Consider the following 21226-nt stretch of genomic DNA (forward strand, 5'->3'; position numbering starts at 1 on the left):
CTTCTGAATTAATTCATGTTTCCTTGTGCCACTCCAGAAGTGAAATACAACAAACACTCATTTGATTTTAATTTTTAATATACAATTATTAAGCTTTTTTGGGTATCATATATACAATGAAAAGTTAAAAATGGTCTTAATTTAAAGATTGACAATAAAACCATTCCAAATCGGACATAGAATTACATCTTACCTTTACAGATTTTGCATCAAGAACATCACAATCATAAATGCAGAGGGCAAGTAGGCAATTTTACAATTTTTCTTTATGGTCAATTGTCCAATTTTCTCCACAGCTCTAAACAGACACAAATGGGGTTGTAAACGAGCTAGCCCTATAAAAGCAACTGTAAAAGGCCAAAGGATAAAACATGATTGTTAGGGGTCACTGGACGTTTTGTGTCAGGGGAAACTACTCAGATGCTCCTGAATGCAGACACAAGGACCTGTTACCTTTTTACTGACTGGAGATTATAGCTCAGCTTAGCAGGGCAGGTTTGGTTGTCTACATCTAAAAATATTCAACCAACTATTTCAAATCCGTAGCGTCTTTTACAACTCTGTGCAAAACAAACTTACTGAGAAAGAATCAAGAAATCACAGCAGCTTCACAACTCTGTAAAGAAGGTGTTATAACTCAGTTAAACTGCTAGGGCCTGCCAAGCTGAGATCAGCTCCAAAAGGACAGCCAAAACTGAAGTGACTACTGCACTGTCACAGCTACCCTTTTAAAGCAAACATGCTGGTATCTCCTGATGCTCAACCACCAGGACATAAATCAACAGAGAGATTCAATAAGAAGGTTCATGTTAATGAACCTGAAAGGCTGCAAAGGAGAAATAATGAGTAGCAAACCTTCCTCTCTCTTGTGATAGCCACTGTTCAGACAGCAGTTGTCACTGCAACAGCTATCCTTTTAGCTCCCATAGCAACTCAGGAATGAAACAAAGAGTGCAGCAAAAAACATTTACTAGTAATTAAACACTCCCAGAGAGTCGGATGATACAGTTTACAGGCACATCCCAGGGAGGTTATGAAGTGAAGCATCCCCTCAGAGCTATTGTTCCAATATGATTCTCATTCACAGCACATCCACTGCATTGGGCAATAAGATAAGTCTTAGTGGGGGTGAGACAAATAGGAGCAGATGTTTCCTGTTTCTAGCCTGACTTTCATTTGGTTTCTGTCATTGCTGCGTATCCAGCTTAGGAGAGGGGGTGAACTGTGATGTCTAACACTTGTCCTATTGTTTGGGGTTTGGCAAATCTGAGGAATAAGGTTGCTTGCACTGTAACAGAAAAACAGCCCATCAAGTAGAATGTGTCTGTAACCAGCAGCAACAGAGGTTTCAAAAGACAGTGAAATCACACTTACCTAGTAACAGACATTTTATCAGTGGAGCTAGAAAAAAGATTGCTTTCTCAGCCCAATTTAGGACCCTCATTAATATTGAAAGACAAGAGTAACAGTCCAGGCAACTTTATTTCTAATTTTGTTGCGTGTAGTTTTCTCATTCAGGTTCTTTTCAGTACAGAGAAACTATTCAAATGCTCCTAAGAAATGTAAATCTTCTCCAAAAGACTTCCTAAGCTGTATGTTCCAGCCTGTGGCAATGGGTTCCTTTAATTACAAGCAAAGACACAACCATTTTTCCAACAATGGTAATTTACAGGAGTTTGTAATTGTGCATCAACAGTGTCTTATACATACACATTTGCCTGCACATTGAAGCTGAAACTGGGAATTCCTGCAAATATAGGTGTTTTATAAATTAGTACGCTTCTTGCTGAAGAGGATTCAGATGGGAAAAAACTTATTTCATACTTCTTCCCTATGGAGGGCTACAATGTAAAACTGTAACCTGATTGCTGGTTTGATAATGAGAATAAAAAATGTAAGAAGACTAAAGACAAATCATTTTCGGCATAATACAACTAGTTCTGATACAGAGTCAGAGTCTTCTGCATGAGTGCAGCAGAAAACCTGAGATTTTTGCAGGAGGTGCAGCAATTGCAGTTCTGTCCTGCAGGTCTCTGCTTTGAAGGAGACTATCCTCCCGGCTGCTGTGTCTCCATCTCCATCAAAATAATTTAAGTAACACAAAATGCTTTGCTCTTTAAACTAGGTGAAAGCAGACAGATTTTTGTTGGTGATGTTGTAAAAAAATAAACATTTGTCTCACATTACAGAAGAAAATATTTCTTACACAGTTACTTAAGAAAACAGTTAAAGCTCAAAAGACAGAGGCCCACCAACCACAGAGGAAATAAACTCCTCCCAAAAGAGAACAGCTCTACATTGCAGACAGTTGCTTGGAATGGATGGATGCTCACTAACCAGAGAGCCTGCAGCACACTTGATAGAAGAGCTCAGTCATGCCAGTCAGACCACAAAGAGCAAGATTCTGTTTTATTCTTCCAGGCACATAGCCTCCTTTGGACAAAAGTGTGTTTGACATTTTTGGGAGAACCCACAAATAGACTCAATCCTCTGTGAGCAACAGAGAAGCAGTTGTCCAGATTTCAATTACAACTTTGTGTAATGTAAAAGGAAGACAAGATTAATTCCCATCTCCCTCAGATGCAACCCACTCTCTAGCGATTTTTGTCTCCAGGGCCTTAATACTCCTCATAGCACCTTTTCAGCTGTCGTGTTCCTCATTGAGGTTTGTCTCACTCCTTACAAGCTGCCAATATTGGGAAAGCTCTTCAGTTTCTCAGGAAAGTCATCTTTGTACAGGACGGGGTCAGCACGATGCTCCACCACTTTGAGAGGCATGGTCCCAAAGACAGAGGCAAACTTATTGATGCATTCAGATCTGGAGAAAAGGAAAGCAGTATAATTAAGAACTCCAACAACTGGGCTGGCTACCAACTCCCACACCAAAATAACTGGTAGAAACCTTCCCTCTTGCAATTGGAAGCATTTCAGCCATGCTGGCTACTAATAAATAAAAAGAGAAACTCACTGCAGAGAGAACAGAAAAGAAGCTGATGTTCTTTGATTTATCCATTTAATCACAGAGACGAGCAAGGGGATGCTGGCAGCAGCACATGTGCACATGGAGGTCAAAGCTTCCCTTCTCCCTCCCCCTAGAATTCCAGTCATTCTTAAAGCAATGTACATGCTGTAAACCAGAACAGATTAACTGCCAACATGTCTCTTAAAGGGCCACTGTTGGGTCAATTTCATTTATAACGAAGGTTTTGCAAAAACCAAGGCTTTGTGAAAACAGAGTTCTAAATAAAAAGTCTGTCTTTTTTCAGGCTTCTTCAGAAGCTCTATCTTTTCCCAAAAAAAAATAAACATGCCTCAGAGAATAGGCAGAGCTGATTGTATTACAACTTAAAGGTGAAGCTGAATTAAAACTATAAAATGAAAGAAACTAACTAGTTTATTTTCCTTGTCTAAAGAAAGATATATTGAGCAATAAGGTATCACATTAGCACAAAAAAACTGGACCACTGATGACTCTTTCAGTTTTAATAATCTCAGGTGTCAGTAATGTGGAAAGGAACAGCCATGTTCTTCAAAAAACAAGCAAACAGATGTTTAACCCTTACATTGCTCCTTTAACTCTTTTACTGAAGGGCACTGTACCCTTCAGCAAGGCAGAGAAAACCTGGCTTATCTCACCTCAGCCAATGCTCAGAGAACATTAGCTGCCTGCTGTATAAAACAGCTTTTAAGAAATTCAGATACCAGGAATCATGATAGCAGTTCCTTACAGATAACACAGAGAGCTACAAGAAAACCGGTGACATCTCTTTTGCCATTCAAAAAGGAAAATGGAAAAGGAAATGTGTACTTTGACTGAGCTACAGAGACTGATGTGCTGCAGGCAGTCACAGAGCAGGTCTCTCGCTCGCCAACCACTGCACCCTCTCTGGACCCCTTCGAAGGGTTAGGGTGTCACTATGGCTCCAGGATAATTTTCCTCATCAGGACCTGGTCAATCACACCAACTGAGTGTGACAGTTCTGTGATGGGGACTTCTCAACACGGCCCCAAACACTCTTTTCAAGTAGATGGGACAGCAAGAGCAGTTTTCAAAATTATTTCCTCAGCCACATAGCTGTTTCAAGCTATAATGGTCATAATTCAGGCCATTTTCTGCCCTGAGAAAAGTGTCAGAAAACTACTTCATATGAAGTGATACTTGAATAAAATATTTATACAGGTAAGTGCTGATGCTTCACTTTCTGCTACCTTTCCATGCTCTCGTACTTCATCCTACCTCACACCTTCTTATCTTCAGATTCAAATCATAGGAACCAGAAACAAACGAAAAGGAATTCAGAGTGTAAGACAAAATTGTGTACAGTGGGACACTGCCTCTACTCCTGTGACAAGTAATATTTGCTCCAGGGTAGTACATCTGAAACAGCAAAGGAGCCATCAGTGAGGACTGAAGACCCAGGTAGCTGTTCAATATCTGCAATAACAAGGGGAACCATTGAGAGAAAGAGATTTGGACCTTAGCCACTGAAAGGCTGCAGTAGTTCCTGCAGACAGCAGGAACTGAGTGTTTTCTCCAGAACATTAAGCAGTTTCTGTTTCCTCCAGAACATTAAGCAGCTTCTGTTTCCTCCACAAGATGCCCACCGTGAGATACCTTAAATACATCTGATTTTCAGATAAAGTCAGACTTCCAAATATTCTGTTACTGGTAAGAAATGTGGTTAACTAATCCATGATGTGTATTGGAGAAGTCTCATGGCAGGAAACCCACAAACTTCACAGGCAAGGAGGTAGATGCCCTGGGAGATGTGCGTGTCAGAAGTTTGCACAGCTGTTGGCCTTCACTGGTTTCTGGAATACAAGAACACTTTCAGTCTACTGGTTCAAATCCTGCCTTTGCCAGTAATGACTGAAAGACATTGTAATGTAACAGCTGCTTGGTGGCCGGTGTGAAATGAATTCGTTATCTCAGCCTGCTGCCTGCTAGGCAGGTGTCCACATCAGACCAGCCATTGTCACAACCGGAACTAAGTGGCACCCTCAGAGCAAAAGACAAAACTAAATGGATAGGGCAGACAAAATTGACCTCTTCCCTCCAGAGGTTACACTCCCAAATAAAAAATGAGGTCTTATGAGAAAATACCAAGATGGGATCCTTCTACAGCCAAACTTATTTTGGTGGCAAGTCCATTCAAGGATGCCAGTACAGTATCTTTAACCACCAAGAAAAAATTTCATTGTTAAAGAAATGGCAAAAATGAAAAATGGAAAAATTAGTATGTTCTAAACACTCTGGCGGAAGCAGAAGTTAGTCCTCCACAAATAAATATCAAATTCAAAGATCAGAAGCATGCTTTTTTAAAGGAAAGAAATGTCATGCACAAGCCACAAAATATGTTTGAAAGAAAGACACTTCCTTCCAAAAATTTCATCTCTAGCACTAAATCACTTGAATTCTGAAGTCCTTGACACTTTTGGACAATATAAACCAGAAAGCATATCCAGAACATTAAACATTGAAAGGTAGGTAGCCAAGAGAATGTAATGTCATCTCAATATGGAGGGAAGGTGTTTCTCTTGGTTGTGTCAATAGTTTCGCAAATTCAAAGTAACAGAGGCATGTTTGCTTCCAAGAACTATTTTTTTCCCCTTGCTTTGCTGACAACATGCAGTTGTGCTCAGCTCAACAAGAAATTGTGTGAACTCAGAAACTGAGAGCCCCATTGCCTTTAGATGACCTTGGTGCTTGTTAAGGTCTCTCTTAATCAGGTTCCTCACTGTTATAATCCAACTAACTTTTTGGCAGGGTAACCATGTACCTGCAACCTTTGGCTAACTGTGACTTGGTCAGTTTTCCTCTTAAGGGAATGGCTTCCTATTTTGACTCTAACAAACACTTACATGTCCTAAATAAAACACTGCTGTTATTGTTGCCACAGAAGCAGCTCAGCCCTTTGCTAAATTTACTGTAGTGGCAGTTGCCCTCTAGACTGCATTTTACAGAGTTCTCCATTTTTGAGAGCCAGATGCCAAGATGCTAAAGGCAGAAAACTTGTTGCTACTTAAACACCTGTAAATACAGGGATTTTGAGACCTTCCTACAGTTTCTTCTGTGACCTGAGGTAAAGGCTAACCTAGGGCAAGAAGAGGATTCTCGCTTCAAAGCTTTCTTCAGTTTATGTGCTCTAATGATGGAGTTCGATAACCCTGGGGACTGAAGTCTTCTTTTTATTTCAAATAAATTACACAGCGAGAATAGCAGAGTGGCTTCCCCATGATTCAGTGTATTGCTAAAAGAATAAAATTTCTTAATAGGAGACAGAGTTCAACTGTGCCATCTTCCTTTGTCTCTGCTGGACAAGTCAAAATGCTCAACAAAACCAGTTAGTTACACATCTCTTCTGGACAGATCTCCACAACTGACTTCTCAAACCTTTTCCATTTACAAAACCAACAGGCAGTTGCTGGGCATCTCTCTGCTATTTCTGAACCAGAAATGTTGTACACGTACGTGACAACCCCGATAAACTGCCTGTTTCCCAAATGGTAAGTTGATCCCTGGATATCCAGGCAAGTAATTAGCTCAGACTACCTGTTTGTTATTTCTGAATGCTAAAAAGCACGGAGTCAGGCACTTGGGGAAGCTGCAAGTAAAGCTGATAATGGCTCTTTGCCTGACACCTCAGGCATTGTTCTTGATACCCAACACTGTAAAGTTATCAGTACAAAGTTATTCTTTTATAGTGACAAGGATTCCCTGATGCATGCATTTTTTTCCATTCAGCTTCTCTCGTGATCCTGAAAATAGTGTATTTATATATGTATTTATAGATAGACAGACAGATAGATAGGGGAGCCTTACTCACTGCTAGGTTAGGATAATTAATATCTAGCTTAGAAGATTCAAAAAAATAAGCCCTTTCAGATTCTCAAATAACTCCCTTTTATTGAATGCAGATGATAACACAGGGCAAGAGGGCATTAGGTGTAGCAAGCAGTATCAGTGTGATATTAAGGATTTTCAAAATCAAGTCTGAATATACCTAAACTATCTCTCCAGATTCTCCTGCATTCAGACTCTATCTCAGCATGTACTTCTTTGGCTGGGCAAATAAAAGTACGTGGATTTGCAGTCAATCTAACACTTCCCACAACCCAGTATTCTCCACTTTTCAAAATTACAGACAAGCAAGGCAACTGTTTAAACATGTTCTCAATAAACTGTCAATGACACTTTACTCTGAGGATACAAGAACTGCTCTAGACATGGAAACATGACCTTTACCCAGCATCATAATGCACTTCAAGGCAAAGAGCACTTTTTCATCTTCTGTTTTTATAGCATTTACCTTAATGAGAACCTAGTTCATAACCAAAATTCCCACATGTTGTGGTAGTGCTACTACTATGACCATAGGAAAGCTCAACTGGCTACGGGTAGTCCATCCTGTAAGCCAGTGCAGAACTAATAGATATGGGGGAACCTCTTGTGCTTCCCTTTCAGCTAACATTTAAGATCTACAAGACTTCCCACGCTTTTCTCAAATTTTCCTGCAGAGTAATTTTTACCATCTTAATGGGGTATGTTTTACTCCTGACTTGCATACTCCTTTTTTTAATCCAGTCTTATTAAAGCCCATACAACACTTCAAATTTTCTGAGTTCTGCAGAGAAGAACAGAAAAAAGCTCACTGTTAAAATTCTAGTCACTATGTAAATTAGAATTAAAGTTAAAATTCTATCACTAGTAAGATAACCATGTTATACCTCTTCATGCAAATCTGAAGTGGCCTATTTTAAATGCAGATCAGATTTTTTTTGGTCATCTCTTAGAATCATATAATCATCAATGTTAGAAGAGACCTTTAAGATCATCAAGTCCAACTGTCTGTTTCTTCTGGTGATTTCCTCCCCCTGCTTATCTACCCCATCAGTTCCATGGCTGCAAATGATTTCTCCCAAAGTTTGCAGGAAAGATGCAACAGCCCAAGATGCCTAAGGTGAGATGCCACTGTCGGTCCTAAATCTCAGTTAAATTCCACTGAATAACTAGTGTGTACATTTATTGTCAGATAGCCCATTTCAACCACAGGAATTGAACAGCTTTGCAAAAGTGAAGAAACTTTCCCTTATTTCACACATTCAGAAGGCAAGGCAGAGAGAAGCCTGGTGTCTTGGTCAAGGCTAGAAAGCCCTTTTACTGTAAAGCAGGGAATGGAAATCTCATACTTACAAACTTCCAGTATTTCACTATAAGCATTCAGTGCCTTTCCAAATGCATACTTCATTTCAAAACTAAATTTTCAGAAAAATATGATAATGCTGCCATTGTTAAAAAACGCAACATGGAATTGTGCAGCAAATGCCCTTCACTAGTGGAAGCTATGTGCTTCCCAATCCTTGGAGAAAAGACAACGTACAAATATCACTTCAAATTCTTTTATTAATGATTTATATCCTTTCTACTCTTTGGTAAGCTATCAGTTATCTGATTAAAAAAAAAAAATCATGCTTATTACAGTTCATATTCCATGCCAAACAGAACTGTGGTATTACTGACCATACTGTGAAGAACCTGAACTTCATATATGTGTCCTATAAGCTTTACAGCAAAGCTGTTAAAAATTATACCTTTCTAAAGTCCTTTTTCGTAGTAGTCTATTTTTCAGTGACACATCACCCATTGTAGGAATGACTTATGCTAATCAAATCCAAATCCATGTAACATTCTTTCAAAATTAGTAATTTATAGAAACATTATAATTTTTGATCCTAATTTAATGAGACACAGGATAAGATTCTAGGGATCAGAACAAGGCAATCAGAGAAATAAAGAGTGGTCACTCACCTTTCCACCATGTGTGTCTGGTCCAGTGATAACCCATCAATTGCTGTGCATTCAGGACATTTGAACTTCTTTCGTGGGGTCACCTGCAGAAAGGCACGCCAGATATTATCAAATATCAACAGAAGGGACATCAATCTCCTTGCACAGAGAGCAGCGCAATACCTCTGAACATGCCTGCAGTGTAAGCTGAGCTGTCTCAAAAAGAGGGGGTGTACAAAAAAAAAGCCACTCTGTTCCTCCATTCAGCTCCATCTGGCCCAGCTGACTGCAAAAATTCACAGGGGCCCAATAAAAACGGCTTGGAGGGTTTTTTCCTTCTGTAACTGAAAAGAAGTGGCGATGACAAGCTCCTTAATTCCTGTTTAATGACTGTTTTCTCACTGCCAAGGTCCCTGTATAAACACCATTTGTTCTTGCAGCCATAACAGCGATGAAATATAGCTTCCCATACTTCCCCGTAACGTTAATCCAACCGGCGCTCTTTTGCTCTCTTTGGTTAAGGGCTGACTGGCAAACTCTGCAAGACTCTCCGAATCGCACAGAGGTGCCAAATTACTCTGCTGTGCCCTCATACAGCTCAAAAGACTGCTTCAGCAAAAGCACACACTTTATCTTCTAAAGACTTTTCCAGGAAATGCAGCCACCAGTCCCAGTAAATGATGATGGACAGATGGGAAAATGGGCCCTGCTAATTGAAGTAATGCCTGGTGGCCTCTAAATCTCATTCCGAGTTGACACACTTTGAAATGAATGTACGGAGTGAATGTCTAGACCTGAAAACGTGTCGAAACATGTCAGGAAATTAATTCAGGGATAAAAAGTTCATTTAAAGCTGATCTTGCAATTAACGTTCTTGCAATTAACATTCCTATAAATCAGCTGTTGTCAGGCAATGATAGAGTGAGCTGTGGACAGTTGGCAATTTCTTTCCTCTAGAGATCTCAAATAGTTAAAATATATGTATGTGGGCATGTACATATACACACATATGTACAGCTGTCATTTAAATTATCTTCTTTATAGCTCATCTACATGGCTAAAATAGCCACCAGAAACAGCTGGTAAAAAACAATTCTCTGTTCCCAGTTAACATAAAAATTTTACTAGAGGGGCTTTTCTACCATGGAAGAAGAACAAGATACCATACTGGGGTAAAATGAGAGAAAAAGGAGGATTAAGTAATACATTGAAGCCTACTGAATAAATTTAAGTATGTATCTCATGTTTTTTAATTATGTAAACATAAACAGCAGAAAAGTCCCACCTTAATGACTGATTTGCCAGTGACATTTGCTACGAGAAAATTCATGGCAATATCTTCACAATTCATATGCGCATCCACCCAATTCTTGATGTCTCCAGGCATTTTATAGGTGTAAAGATAGTTGAAATACTGCAGAGAAGAGAGAGAGAGAAAGAAGATAATTTTAAATACAGACACAGTAACTGCAAGACTAAATATTTCAGTTATGGAACGGCAGTTCTTGTTTGAAGGCAGTTAAATGATACTGCAGATAGAAAATAATTTTTGGGTGCTAAATTGCATAATTATTCCTTTCCTGACCAGCACACAAATTTCGTTTAAATTGGTTTTCTTTTCTGAACCTGCTAGCTACAAAGCTACATTCACTGCAAAATTTGCTACGTACTTTCAGGTCATGCAAACTAGCAAGAGTTTTGTAAGATCATACAGGTAAGTAATGATTTTATTTTAGAGGCAGAGACAAATCACTGGTTTTCACAGCAACTGAAAGAGGTCCAGGGAAAGTTTGCAATTGGTTCTCCGTTCTAAAGAGCATAATCATAGCACCACAAAAAGTGATGGAACAATGACAGAAACACATATAGATATTTTTTAATGTACACATTGTACATTAATACAAGTTGTATATTACCTTGTGATAAAAGGCTGCCCCAGTGAGCACCATTGAGACTTCATTGGTCCATTCTGATTCGTATTTCCATTTGTTCATCTCATGGTCCCAAAGATGCAGGCGGCCTGGATATCCAACCAACCTGTCAGGGAACTCACGCCAGACCTGAAGAGAAAAAAAATGTGACATGCTGTTAACCAGGCTTGCACAGAAAGCAAATGCAACACATCTGCTTTGGGAGGGTAGAGTTTCAGTGGGGCAAAGATCACTTAAATTCTCCTAAGTCCAAATTCCTGGAATAAAAAGTTGCCAGGAAGAAGTACAAAAAACCACAAGCTTGCTGTGGAAGGACCCTACAACTCAGAGAAGCCATGTCCCAGAGCAAAAGGCCATTAATGGAATACTAAAATAATTGTTATAGAGAAATACAAATGACTATTTAAAAAGATCTTAACCCTAACTAAACCCAAGCATGATTAAAACGAAACTTTTGATGTTAACTTCAGTAGATATGACTACAACCTAACTACTTTCACAGCTGGCTTTGGATCTAACCAACCAGCTTCCTTTGTCAGGAACTGGCTTAAATTTTAATATTTCTGGTATTCTTTAGTGGGTGCTTGGCTACATGGAAGGCCTCTTTGCCCTTGACTTGTTCCAGACAGCTGGATACAATCAAGATACCATCCTTGTCACTCCATACATTATTTTATAGCTGACTACAGGATCAAATACAGTAGACAAGAACACGGAGAAGGGCATCATTAACGCAACCCCAGTTCTCCACACGGCTGGCCACATTAAATAATGGACAATTTTTGCATTAGAGAAAAAGAGAGGAAGGATTATAATTATTTAGAGGGGTCTGAATGCTATTTGTTTGCTAGATGCCGTTTGTCTGCATTATTTGCAGAGAAATTATTCAAAATTTGTCTCTTAATCCAAATAACTGCTAGGTCTGTTGGAAGAATAAGTCTTGACTTTCTAACACATTTAGGTTACAAGAGTTTCCAGTTTAGGTTGGTAGTGTATAAACAAACAGATGCATACACAACAAAATTTTTGTATGCAAGATCAACAACAAGAACAAAGGATCTCAAAAATCCCCAAGGATCCCTTCACAATCTCCTTTGTCTGTGCAACAGACAAGGGAACCCTACAGCTGAATGTACAGTAAAAGAAAGTGTTATCTGGAATTCCACCATCCTGCAAACATCACTTCATCAGCAGTTCACTTTGGGCACGTTTTACATGTCAGAGCATTTCAGTTGGGAAGCCTGCACTGTAAGGACTCTATGCAAGTATTTTGTCAAAGTAAATATGATAAAACAATCAGCTTTAAGTTACTGCTTCTGCATCTACATTTCTGTGATTTTGCATTACTGTATATACCTTTTCATCTATACATCTCAACACATTTTATTGCTGTCAGTTAATACAGCTTCAGAATCCCATGATGAGAGCAGTTATTATTTCAATCGTCCAGATGAGGAAACCTGCCAAAAATCATACAGGAAACAAGAATGGGAACCAGATCTTCTGACTCCTCGACTTGTATTTTATCCAGAAATCAATCTTTCTAGACAGTTCTAGGGCACAAGCACTGGGACAGTATTTAGATATGACAACACTCCAACACAGAGGGTTCTTGAAAGCAGATAACTTGGAACTGAAGGAAGAGGATTCACAGGACAATTAAAAGTCGGTGCCATAAGCTAATTAAAACAATACAGACTTTTGGCAGGAAAGCCAGTGAGGGCTTGAGATATCTATCTTGACACAATGTAAAAATCCTTAATAAAGAACACAAAACTAAATGTATGACACTCAAAATTTTATTCCTCACTCTCCAGGACTCAAAAGACTAATGATTTTGTTTTAAACCTGAATATTAAAATGTCTATCTCCCAGCTGTTGGAAGGCACCACCACATAAGCTACTGAGGCTCAACAAAGCATTTGACAGAACACTACAGATCTGCACCGTACTGGGCTAAGAATTCTTGTAGAGGAAATGGCATGCATATTAACAGCAGCTGAAAGAAAGATTAAAGTCAGCTACTGCTTCCCACGGGACTGCAGTGCCTTCTCAACACAGAACCCTGGATTCATATCCCTTCTAGTTTTGCCCTTGGTGTCATCTTCAAGAGTCCAAATGACATAAAATAAAAGCCAACTATAATGCACATGACTGATACAGATTTCTTTGCGTCACTCTAAATATCAACTCCACCCTGTAAAAAAATTTCCTGGCCTCTGAAAATTGTCAGTTCAATGCATCTGAAAAATAACTTTGGTGTTTTGAACAAAGATTCCTTTTTAAAGTAATGCTTTCAAAATCAGTGGAAAAGCTTGGCTTTTTCATAATGTTCACCACTAGCACATTCAATGGTAATTCCTGGAAAGGCTCCCAATGGCTGCATCCAGCTCATTGCCCAGATCCATAAATATGCTTTGTGCCAAAATTAATATATACAGCTACAGCTTATAAGGAAGCTTTGAGAATAAAAATAGTGGTAATGATTCTAATACTACTCTCTATTTTGTACTACTGTCCATTTTCTTGTTTGATGGTTGCCTATAATTTATTAGTCTGTTAGGAATGCATTCCATTTTAGCCAGTGATCTTATTAGCTTTCTCAGACTAAGAAGGATGGCCTGATTTAATACTGGTAAGAGACACATCCAAGGAAGAACATATTGCCAAGTGAAGAGGAGGTATGCTTCTTTGCAGGCAAGTCATTCCAAAGACTCTGCTAGTCAACCCTGAAGATAAATATTTTTGGACGAAGCATCTCCCAGATGAAATGTCAAACAGAAGTTCTGACTTAGTAGTTTTTCTAAAAGCCTTGTAAGGAAAACCAAAAGAAAATGATAGTAATTTTGTTTCCAAGTCAAGTTCCCAAGTGACATACACAGCATAGCTAAAACACCCTCTAGTCTCATCTCTCCAGAGTTCTTTCTGCCTCACAGCCTCAACTATTCTGTGCAATTTGCTGTGCCATCAGAACAGCAAATTCTCATGTAGCCAGAAGGACAGAGAAGCATTTCCTTCTACAAAACATTCTCAAACATCATAATTTATGCATTAAATTCAGTAGACTATATTAAGTCACATGCAATTTCAGCAATTTAATGAACAGAAAAATAGTCGGCATTTCCAAAGCTACCATGACAACATTTTAAGAATGAAACACTGACTATCCTCTACAAATGAAAAGAAACACAACCCATCAGTACTCCTTCTGCTTTCCAGAGCCCCATCCACTCTTAATTCTCCCGCAGTCCTCAAAGGAATGTCTTGTGCTATTACTAAAAAAATAAAGCAAAATATAAACACAGAGTCCTTTAAAAGACACATGATGCTTTGCACACATGTATTTTGTAAAATATCTTCAATTTGAAGAAGAGCTTTGAATGTGGCCAGCAGTGAATAATTCTTTTGTTAGAGTTACAGTATTGCTCCTACAAAGGAATGCAAAATGAGCAAGGAAGAATTCCTCTGAAGAAGGCATTCAAACTTCATGAAAATTTCAGCCTAGTAAAGTATGCAATTCAACTGAGAGTAGATTTTTTTTTGAAGAATGCCAGAGTCATGAAGCACTGAAAAACAATTCTGAGACAGAATAAGATCATCTATTAAGAGAAGGCCGAAAGTTTTCAACAGAAAAAATGCAAACTTAGCAATGCACCAAACCGTACATTCTATGAACGAAAAACAGGCTCAGAGCAATAATCCCCATTTAGACTATTTCTATTATTGCTCTAATAAAAATATTTTGACTCAGTAAGGGCAAAGTACTGCATAAGTATGTGATAAGAAATTACTTAATGCTAAGCCATCTGCCTTGAGGCCAGCTGAGACACAGAGGTGGGAATGCTACAGTGCTTGACTTCAGTCTTGTATTCAAACGCCAAACACTTCAGAGGTGGCCAATGGTTCTGCTTTAACTTTTTAAGATTATGATAATTTAAATACTTGTTCCATTTCTTGGGTCTCTCTGATACTTTCTCTGTGAACAACAAAGTTCAGTAAGTGGGAAAAAAATTATCTAGACATAACATTTTTTTTACCGCGTCCCAATTCATGTAACTTAACAGAAATCTTTTTTTCAAAGTCAGAATGTCATGAGTATTCTTCTGCTACCTTAATACAGCAGCACACAGGGACTATTTTTCTGCTTGCTCCAATAGATTTATGCAAGGTCATAAATCAGTATACCATAATAGTTCACTTTTAACAAGTAAAAAATGTCTGACACTTTGAGTGTTACTATAATTTTTTATGGCTGAAAGTGTACAGAGATCAAAGTTTTCTGGGGTTTTTTTTTAGGCTTGCTCTATACATTCAGACAAGTCTGTGACAGAGGGGGTTTTGCCACATGTTTAAATGTAGAGTTTCAAGGATGTCAGAAGAGAAAAGAAAATTACTGAATGTCACGTTTCCAGCCCTTCATACGACCAAAGCAGAAGCAGACCTACTTTTAAAAGAAAACTTTCTGGTAACATTATATGCTGCTACTGTTCCCTCTGGATTCCCCTGCAAATGAGTCAAGAGTTTGAGAGATACTTTTCTGGTACAACACATAAACAGATAAATAAATTATCACAGACTGAGGACAATTTAAACATCTGGGAGCCAGCTCAGGCCTGTCAAGCAAGTCACAGACACTCAAGGACAGGAAAGATCAATCTTCAGCCCCTGATTTCTGTGCCAGAGAGTAGGAATTACATCACCCACCCCCTATACGAGGAAAATTGTGTATTTCTAGAATAATTTGCTCTGCTTCTGTATTCAAAGACATTTCTATTCATTTAATTTACTGGAGCAGGGGCAGAGGTGGGGGAAGCCAAACTCAAAATATAAGAATTCAAATTTCTCATATGTTTGTCTCAACTATCTTCTCAATATGGCACTTTAATTTTCCATCAATGTTACTGTTCAGTAAGCTGAATTCCCAGAATCAAAATAGGATTTATAATAAAATGCAACAAACTGCAAAATAAATAGTTTCCAGTCTGCCAAACTAAACAATCTTATGTCCAAACAGTTACATTCACGCACAGAATATCAGGACTATTATTCAGATAGTTCCTGCAACCAAGGCACATGGCCAATAAATGAGCCAGCACAGTCAAACTCCTAGACCTGTTGGACTTTATCCTAGGGGATGAACAGCTGCAAGTCCCAATTATCCCCTAATTGCACCGACTACAGCGGAATTCACATCAAATTTTTTTCGCTGTATTTTTGTTTTTCATGAGGATAACCCCTTTCAGTGTGAGTGACCAGACTCAATATATGTGATGTTAAAGATATTGTCCATTGAGGGTGTTCAAATTAACAGCTCAGATACACAAAAACCAAGGTTCTGCTTCTCACAACTTCTGGCTGACACAGCTGGAACTCAGCTGCAGTTAGAATCTCTGCTTCAAAGCCCTTCAAGCCTGCTCTGCCAGTAGCAGCAATTCATTTGGAACCACTTACACAGTCACTTAGGTGACTTTGGTAAGTCACTCCTTACTCTTAGTCACTTTGAGACAGCTTTATGAAAATGGAAATCAAACTGCAAATGGAGCAAGGATTTATGCAGCATGCACATACATTATGGATCTGCTATCTTTCATTCCATCAAATCACCCTCAAAACTAGTAGTTATAAGCACCAACACAGGCAAAAGTAAGTCAGCTTGCAGAACTGCCAGCACTGGATTGCTCTGCTGTTGCAGTACAATGCTTAAAACATTCAGTGTAGACAACATTAAGTATAGAGAAGGTCTATGTAGCCAAACCCCCTTCCTTCAGTTGTCTTCTCTTCATTCCATCTTTTACACTTCATGTATTAACCCACTACTCTTAACCTGGCAAGGGAAGTATTTCCTTTCTGGAGACACACATGATAGATTAAACCTCTGTCTCCACTACTTAACATCTTTGTTATTACTTCAGCATACCTACATCATCACATGACATTTCTGGAGTCCAAAAGCTTGTTACTTGCTAACAGTCTCTTTGACTCGAGAGGGAGAAAGAGCAATTTTTTACTACACATGTACATATGTTAAAGAAATACGTCCAACATATTTTTTAAAAATATCATCCTGTATTAACTGCACTTAAGATTGCTAAAAATTGGACAACTACCACAATTCATTCGCTTTCTCCACCTTAGAGAAGCAGTTTTCATAATTTCATTCAACTTAGGTAACAGTTTCATGTTCTAGCTCTCACATACAAAGCCCAGTGGTTTTTTGCTGTTGATAATGCATGTACAGGTGTGACTAAATAATTCAAAGCTTTTTTAAAATATGGTATTACATTTCTAATGTTTCTGATTTATTTACAAATACAGCATTTTTGTCTTAAATACACACATATAACAGTAATGTTCGATCATGGACTGTGCCATACACTCAAATACAAATGGAAGACAAAAATTACCTAATTCGAAACAGAGTTTTGGAAGGAAGACAACAGTGTTGCTGTAAGTGTACTTTTAACAAACAATTCAAGTACCTATGAAGACTGTCACCTCTTTGTACCGCCATGGGTAACTGATTTGGACAAACTTTCTTTTTGCCCATACCCTCATTACAACAGCAGCTGTTTTGCCATTTCAAGCACATGATCCATGTGTCCCCTCCTTGAAATTCTTCAGTTCTTCTTTTCATTGCACTCCACCTTATTTTGGCATGTCCTCAAGAGGCCTCCTCTGTTCCCACCACTTAATCTCTGAAACTTGTCTTGTCTATCAAGACACGTTCATTTGGCTAGCACTTCTGATTTATCTGAAAACTGAAGCTGTTAAGAAGAATGCAGTTCAGTCTTCAGACTGCTTCCACTACACTAATTACATACATTTTCTGGAGTCTCTTGGCACTCCTATGCCAGTTACCGAGAACTTCTTAGCTGGCAGGATTTTCAGTAAATGACTATCTGTAAAACTATTTCAGTCAGCATTGAACTGCTACGGTAAAGAGAGATGTAACAATCTGAATCAACAGACTGGGCAGTGGTTCCTCCACTTTATATACATATACAATGTTGAACTGGACAGCCTAAGAGATGGGGAAAAAACCAATTCTCTTACCTCATAGCCAAACTGGAGTTCATCTGAAGTCAGCATAATGATATCATCATCAATAGCCAACACTGCTTCTGTTTCAATCTCATCATAAGGGAAGAAGCGGTTGCTAAGTTTATTTTCTGCAGTCCTAACAACTTTCAGGGGAACACGAATCTTTGGCCAGAGGGAATCTAGAGAGAGAAAAATTAAAAGAAATAGAATTCAATATTATACTTTACTTCTGAGTCTGCATATCCCTCTCAGCTGCTCTTTTCTTCTTTGCATCTAAAGAAACGCTTCTTAATGGCAAATCAGTGGCAAACACAAGAGCATGTAAAGGCAAGAGCCAGAAGTTCAGCTACATTTCCCTCTGCAGCTCTCTACAAGGAGCTTCATGGACAGCTACACAGGGGATAGCTTGCCCAAAACAGCAACTTATAACACTCACAGAGCAAGAGTGGGGATAATATGTATTGGTTCAGGACACACAGCATGAAAAGATACTTCACTCAACTGCAACTGAAGTAATTTGAAGAAGCAGTATACAATCACTGACTGCAAGTCTAGGGTCATAAAGAATTTGACAATATTAGTTCTATCGAGGGCTGAGAAAAATAAATTTTATTATATCAATTAAATGTTTAGCACTATTGACTACTGTTAAGGAGTAGATTCTGTGTCTCAGCAATTTCTTTCATCTTCAAAGTCCTAAGTCACAGTGATAATTTAAATCTAGATAAATACAAATGGATTCTAACTTGCACTCTACAGCACTCTTACAAATAGAAGAGAGCACTAGAGTACACAAACATTAAAATTCATAAGTCAAATGAGGATCTAAATAGCGACAAAACCCCCCCGTAGATAAAAAACTGGATCCAATTCACTCTACAATGGGATTAATTTCCTTTTTTTCTATGTGTTTAACATGTAGCACCTGAAGTATCATGTTAACAGTTTCTGCACATATTCAAAAATTTTCACAACCCTATTCTATTAGTACAAAAGAATAACAGTAGGTTTAAGTATAGATCACCAAGCTAAAGAAAATGGAAGGGCTAAATATTATACATTAATTCCAAATGCATATAACCATGTACAGTTTCTAGCACAAAGCTTAACAGTAGTCATTATTACAGTATGATGCATCCCAAAAGCAACTATTCATCAAAAAGTATTTTAATTAAAAGCTAAACAAATAGCTAAACAAGTACAAATGCCATATGTTGGTTTCTGCTGGCTTTCACATAAACATATATTTTAATGAAAATTTGAGAGAAAAGAGAGCATTGTAAGATGAGTCTATGGACCTTGTGAATAGATGACCACTTGAGCTTCTTACACTAGTGAAATGGAGGGGGTGACAATGGTAAGAAAAATAAGCAAAAACACATTAAGTCAAATACAAAAGGACTGCTCAAAGAATTTCTGAGTTGTTCTCTGTGACAAATGCAAATGTGTGTAAGGACACACCTTAAAAGAGGTCATTCTTTCCCTCCACTAAAGAATATTGGGGCCACAGCTGGAGTACTGTGTCCAGTTCTGGACTTCTTAGTGTAAGAGAGACATGGGCAAACTGGAGAGAGCTCAGCAAAGAACCGTGGAGGTGATGACAGTACTGGAGCATTTCCCTTACTAAGGCTGAGAATGCTGTGCCTGTTTAGCCTAGAGAAGAGAAGACTCAAGGAAAATCTCATCAATATGTACAAATAGCTGAAGGGAAGGTGCAAAGAAGATAGAACTAGGCTCCTTTCACTGGGGGCCAGCGACAGAACCAGAGGCAATGGGCACAAACTGAAACACTGGAGGTTCCCTCTGAACTTCAGGAGAGACCTTTTCAGAGTGTGACTGACCACTAACACAAGTTGCCCAGTGAGGTAGTGACATCTCCACTCTTGAAGATACTTGCAAGTCATCTGAATATGGTTCTGTGCAACCTGCTTGAGATGATCCTGCTTGAGAGAGAGGGTTGGACAGCTGATCTCCAGAAGTCCCTTCCAAGCTTAGCCATTCTCTGATTCTGCGGTAAGTGGAGTCTATAGGAACTGATACTGGGCCTAAAGTCACTGCAATTTTCATGTTTGAAATACATATAAATTTCCAGTGCAATGTGCAAGTGACACAAAGCCTTGAGACATGAAAAATAGTGAAGAGAATAAAGTCATACAGAGCTTACTAAAGTCCATATGACTGGACTGCTGAGTAAACTAGGTACATTTGAACAAAAAACACACTGGCACAACTTGACACAGTTAAACACTAGGACCAAGGCAACTTTTTCCCTGAAAGCAGCCTTCGAAAAGGTTTAAAGGGACAGAGTGGACATTAGTTCTCAGCATGCTGCTGGGGCAAAATGAATTAATGTAATTTTTGTATATATAGATGGGTATGTAGTAAGAAATGGGGACAGAGGGTAGGGCAATTTTACCTGTACGCAGACACAGACAGATGCTAAAATACTGTTTCATTCTGGTGTTCTTATGTTTCAAACCATGTTAAAACACTGAAAATGGTGCAGAAAGAACCACATGAGTTATTTGAGGTCAGGAGAAAATGTCTTTTGGTAAAACGTGGAGATCAATCTGTTTAGTTTACTAAAAGAAGGAACAAAAAGTGGATTTGATTAACATGTACAAGCACCTACACAAGAAGAAAAATGCCATGTATCTTCAACAAACTGGAGAAAGACATAACAAAAAACAATGACTGGAATCTAAAGCCAGGCAAATTCAAAGTATAAATAAGGCAGACATTTTTAATAGTAACAGTGGTTAACCTCTGGCAGAAGTCAAAAAGGACAGCAGTTGGTTCTGTACATCTTGTCTTTCAACAAGACTGGGTAGTATTATAGAAGATGCAGTCAAGTTAGAAGCCACTGGACTGAAAAGAAAGGCAGTGTGGTGAGTGATGACTTACAGGTCAACCCAGATGGTCTTACTGCACCTTCTGCCTCAAACTCTGTGAGCAGTGAGATTGTTGATTGGCACCAGGATAAGAATATGAAGCTTGAATATAAACTACTAGGACATGGGGAGCAAATACAGAAATTCAGAAAAGAGCATAAGGAAGTAAGATCCTCGTTTCCGTGTTTTGAGAATGAAAAGTGGAAGTTAAAATAGGTGTCAATGAAAAAAGCCATGTAAGGACCAAAATAAGAGAAGTCTTAACCTGAGAAAATGGTTCAAGGTTTTAAACAGCAACATAAGATCAAATTCTGGAATTGTTCTCAGCAGAAGGATCTGAAGAATGCTGGCTGACAGACAACACCAAAAATAATTGGACACAATTATGTGTACACATTTCCAATTCCATTATAACCCAGAATCAGGTCTGCCTCCAAGACAGTTTTGCCCTCTCTCCACTGTCAGTCTGTTGCACTAGGAAGACAGTACCAGAGAAGAAGAGAGGCTGCTTCATTCCCACATGTACAAGTAAAATTTGCTCTCAGGAAAGAGTGCCCACATCCTCATTGCCACTG

The 21226-nt window shown here is 38.7% G+C and overlaps 1 protein-coding gene across 2 annotated transcripts in view; it reads right to left on the bottom strand.

The window, feature by feature from the left end:
• Positions 1-60: 60 nt before the first annotated feature.
• The window catches only part of EXT2 (exostosin glycosyltransferase 2), a 73412-nt gene continuing 52246 nt past the window's right edge, over positions 61-21226 (bottom strand). For both annotated transcript variants that reach the window (XM_039552507.1, XM_010409010.4), the window contains exons 10-14: positions 17773-17939; positions 10705-10848; positions 10074-10202; positions 8810-8892; positions 61-2818 (exon numbers count right to left, since the gene is read on the bottom strand). In XM_039552507.1, the coding sequence (XP_039408441.1) occupies positions 2680-2818; positions 8810-8892; positions 10074-10202; positions 10705-10848; positions 17773-17939 (662 nt within the window). In that variant the 3' untranslated portion in view covers positions 61-2679. The remainder of the gene's footprint in view (positions 2819-8809; positions 8893-10073; positions 10203-10704; positions 10849-17772; positions 17940-21226) is intronic.

Source organism: Corvus cornix, chromosome 5 (genome assembly GCF_000738735.6).
Source record: "Corvus cornix cornix isolate S_Up_H32 chromosome 5, ASM73873v5, whole genome shotgun sequence".
Lineage (NCBI taxonomy): Eukaryota > Metazoa > Chordata > Aves > Passeriformes > Corvidae > Corvus > Corvus cornix.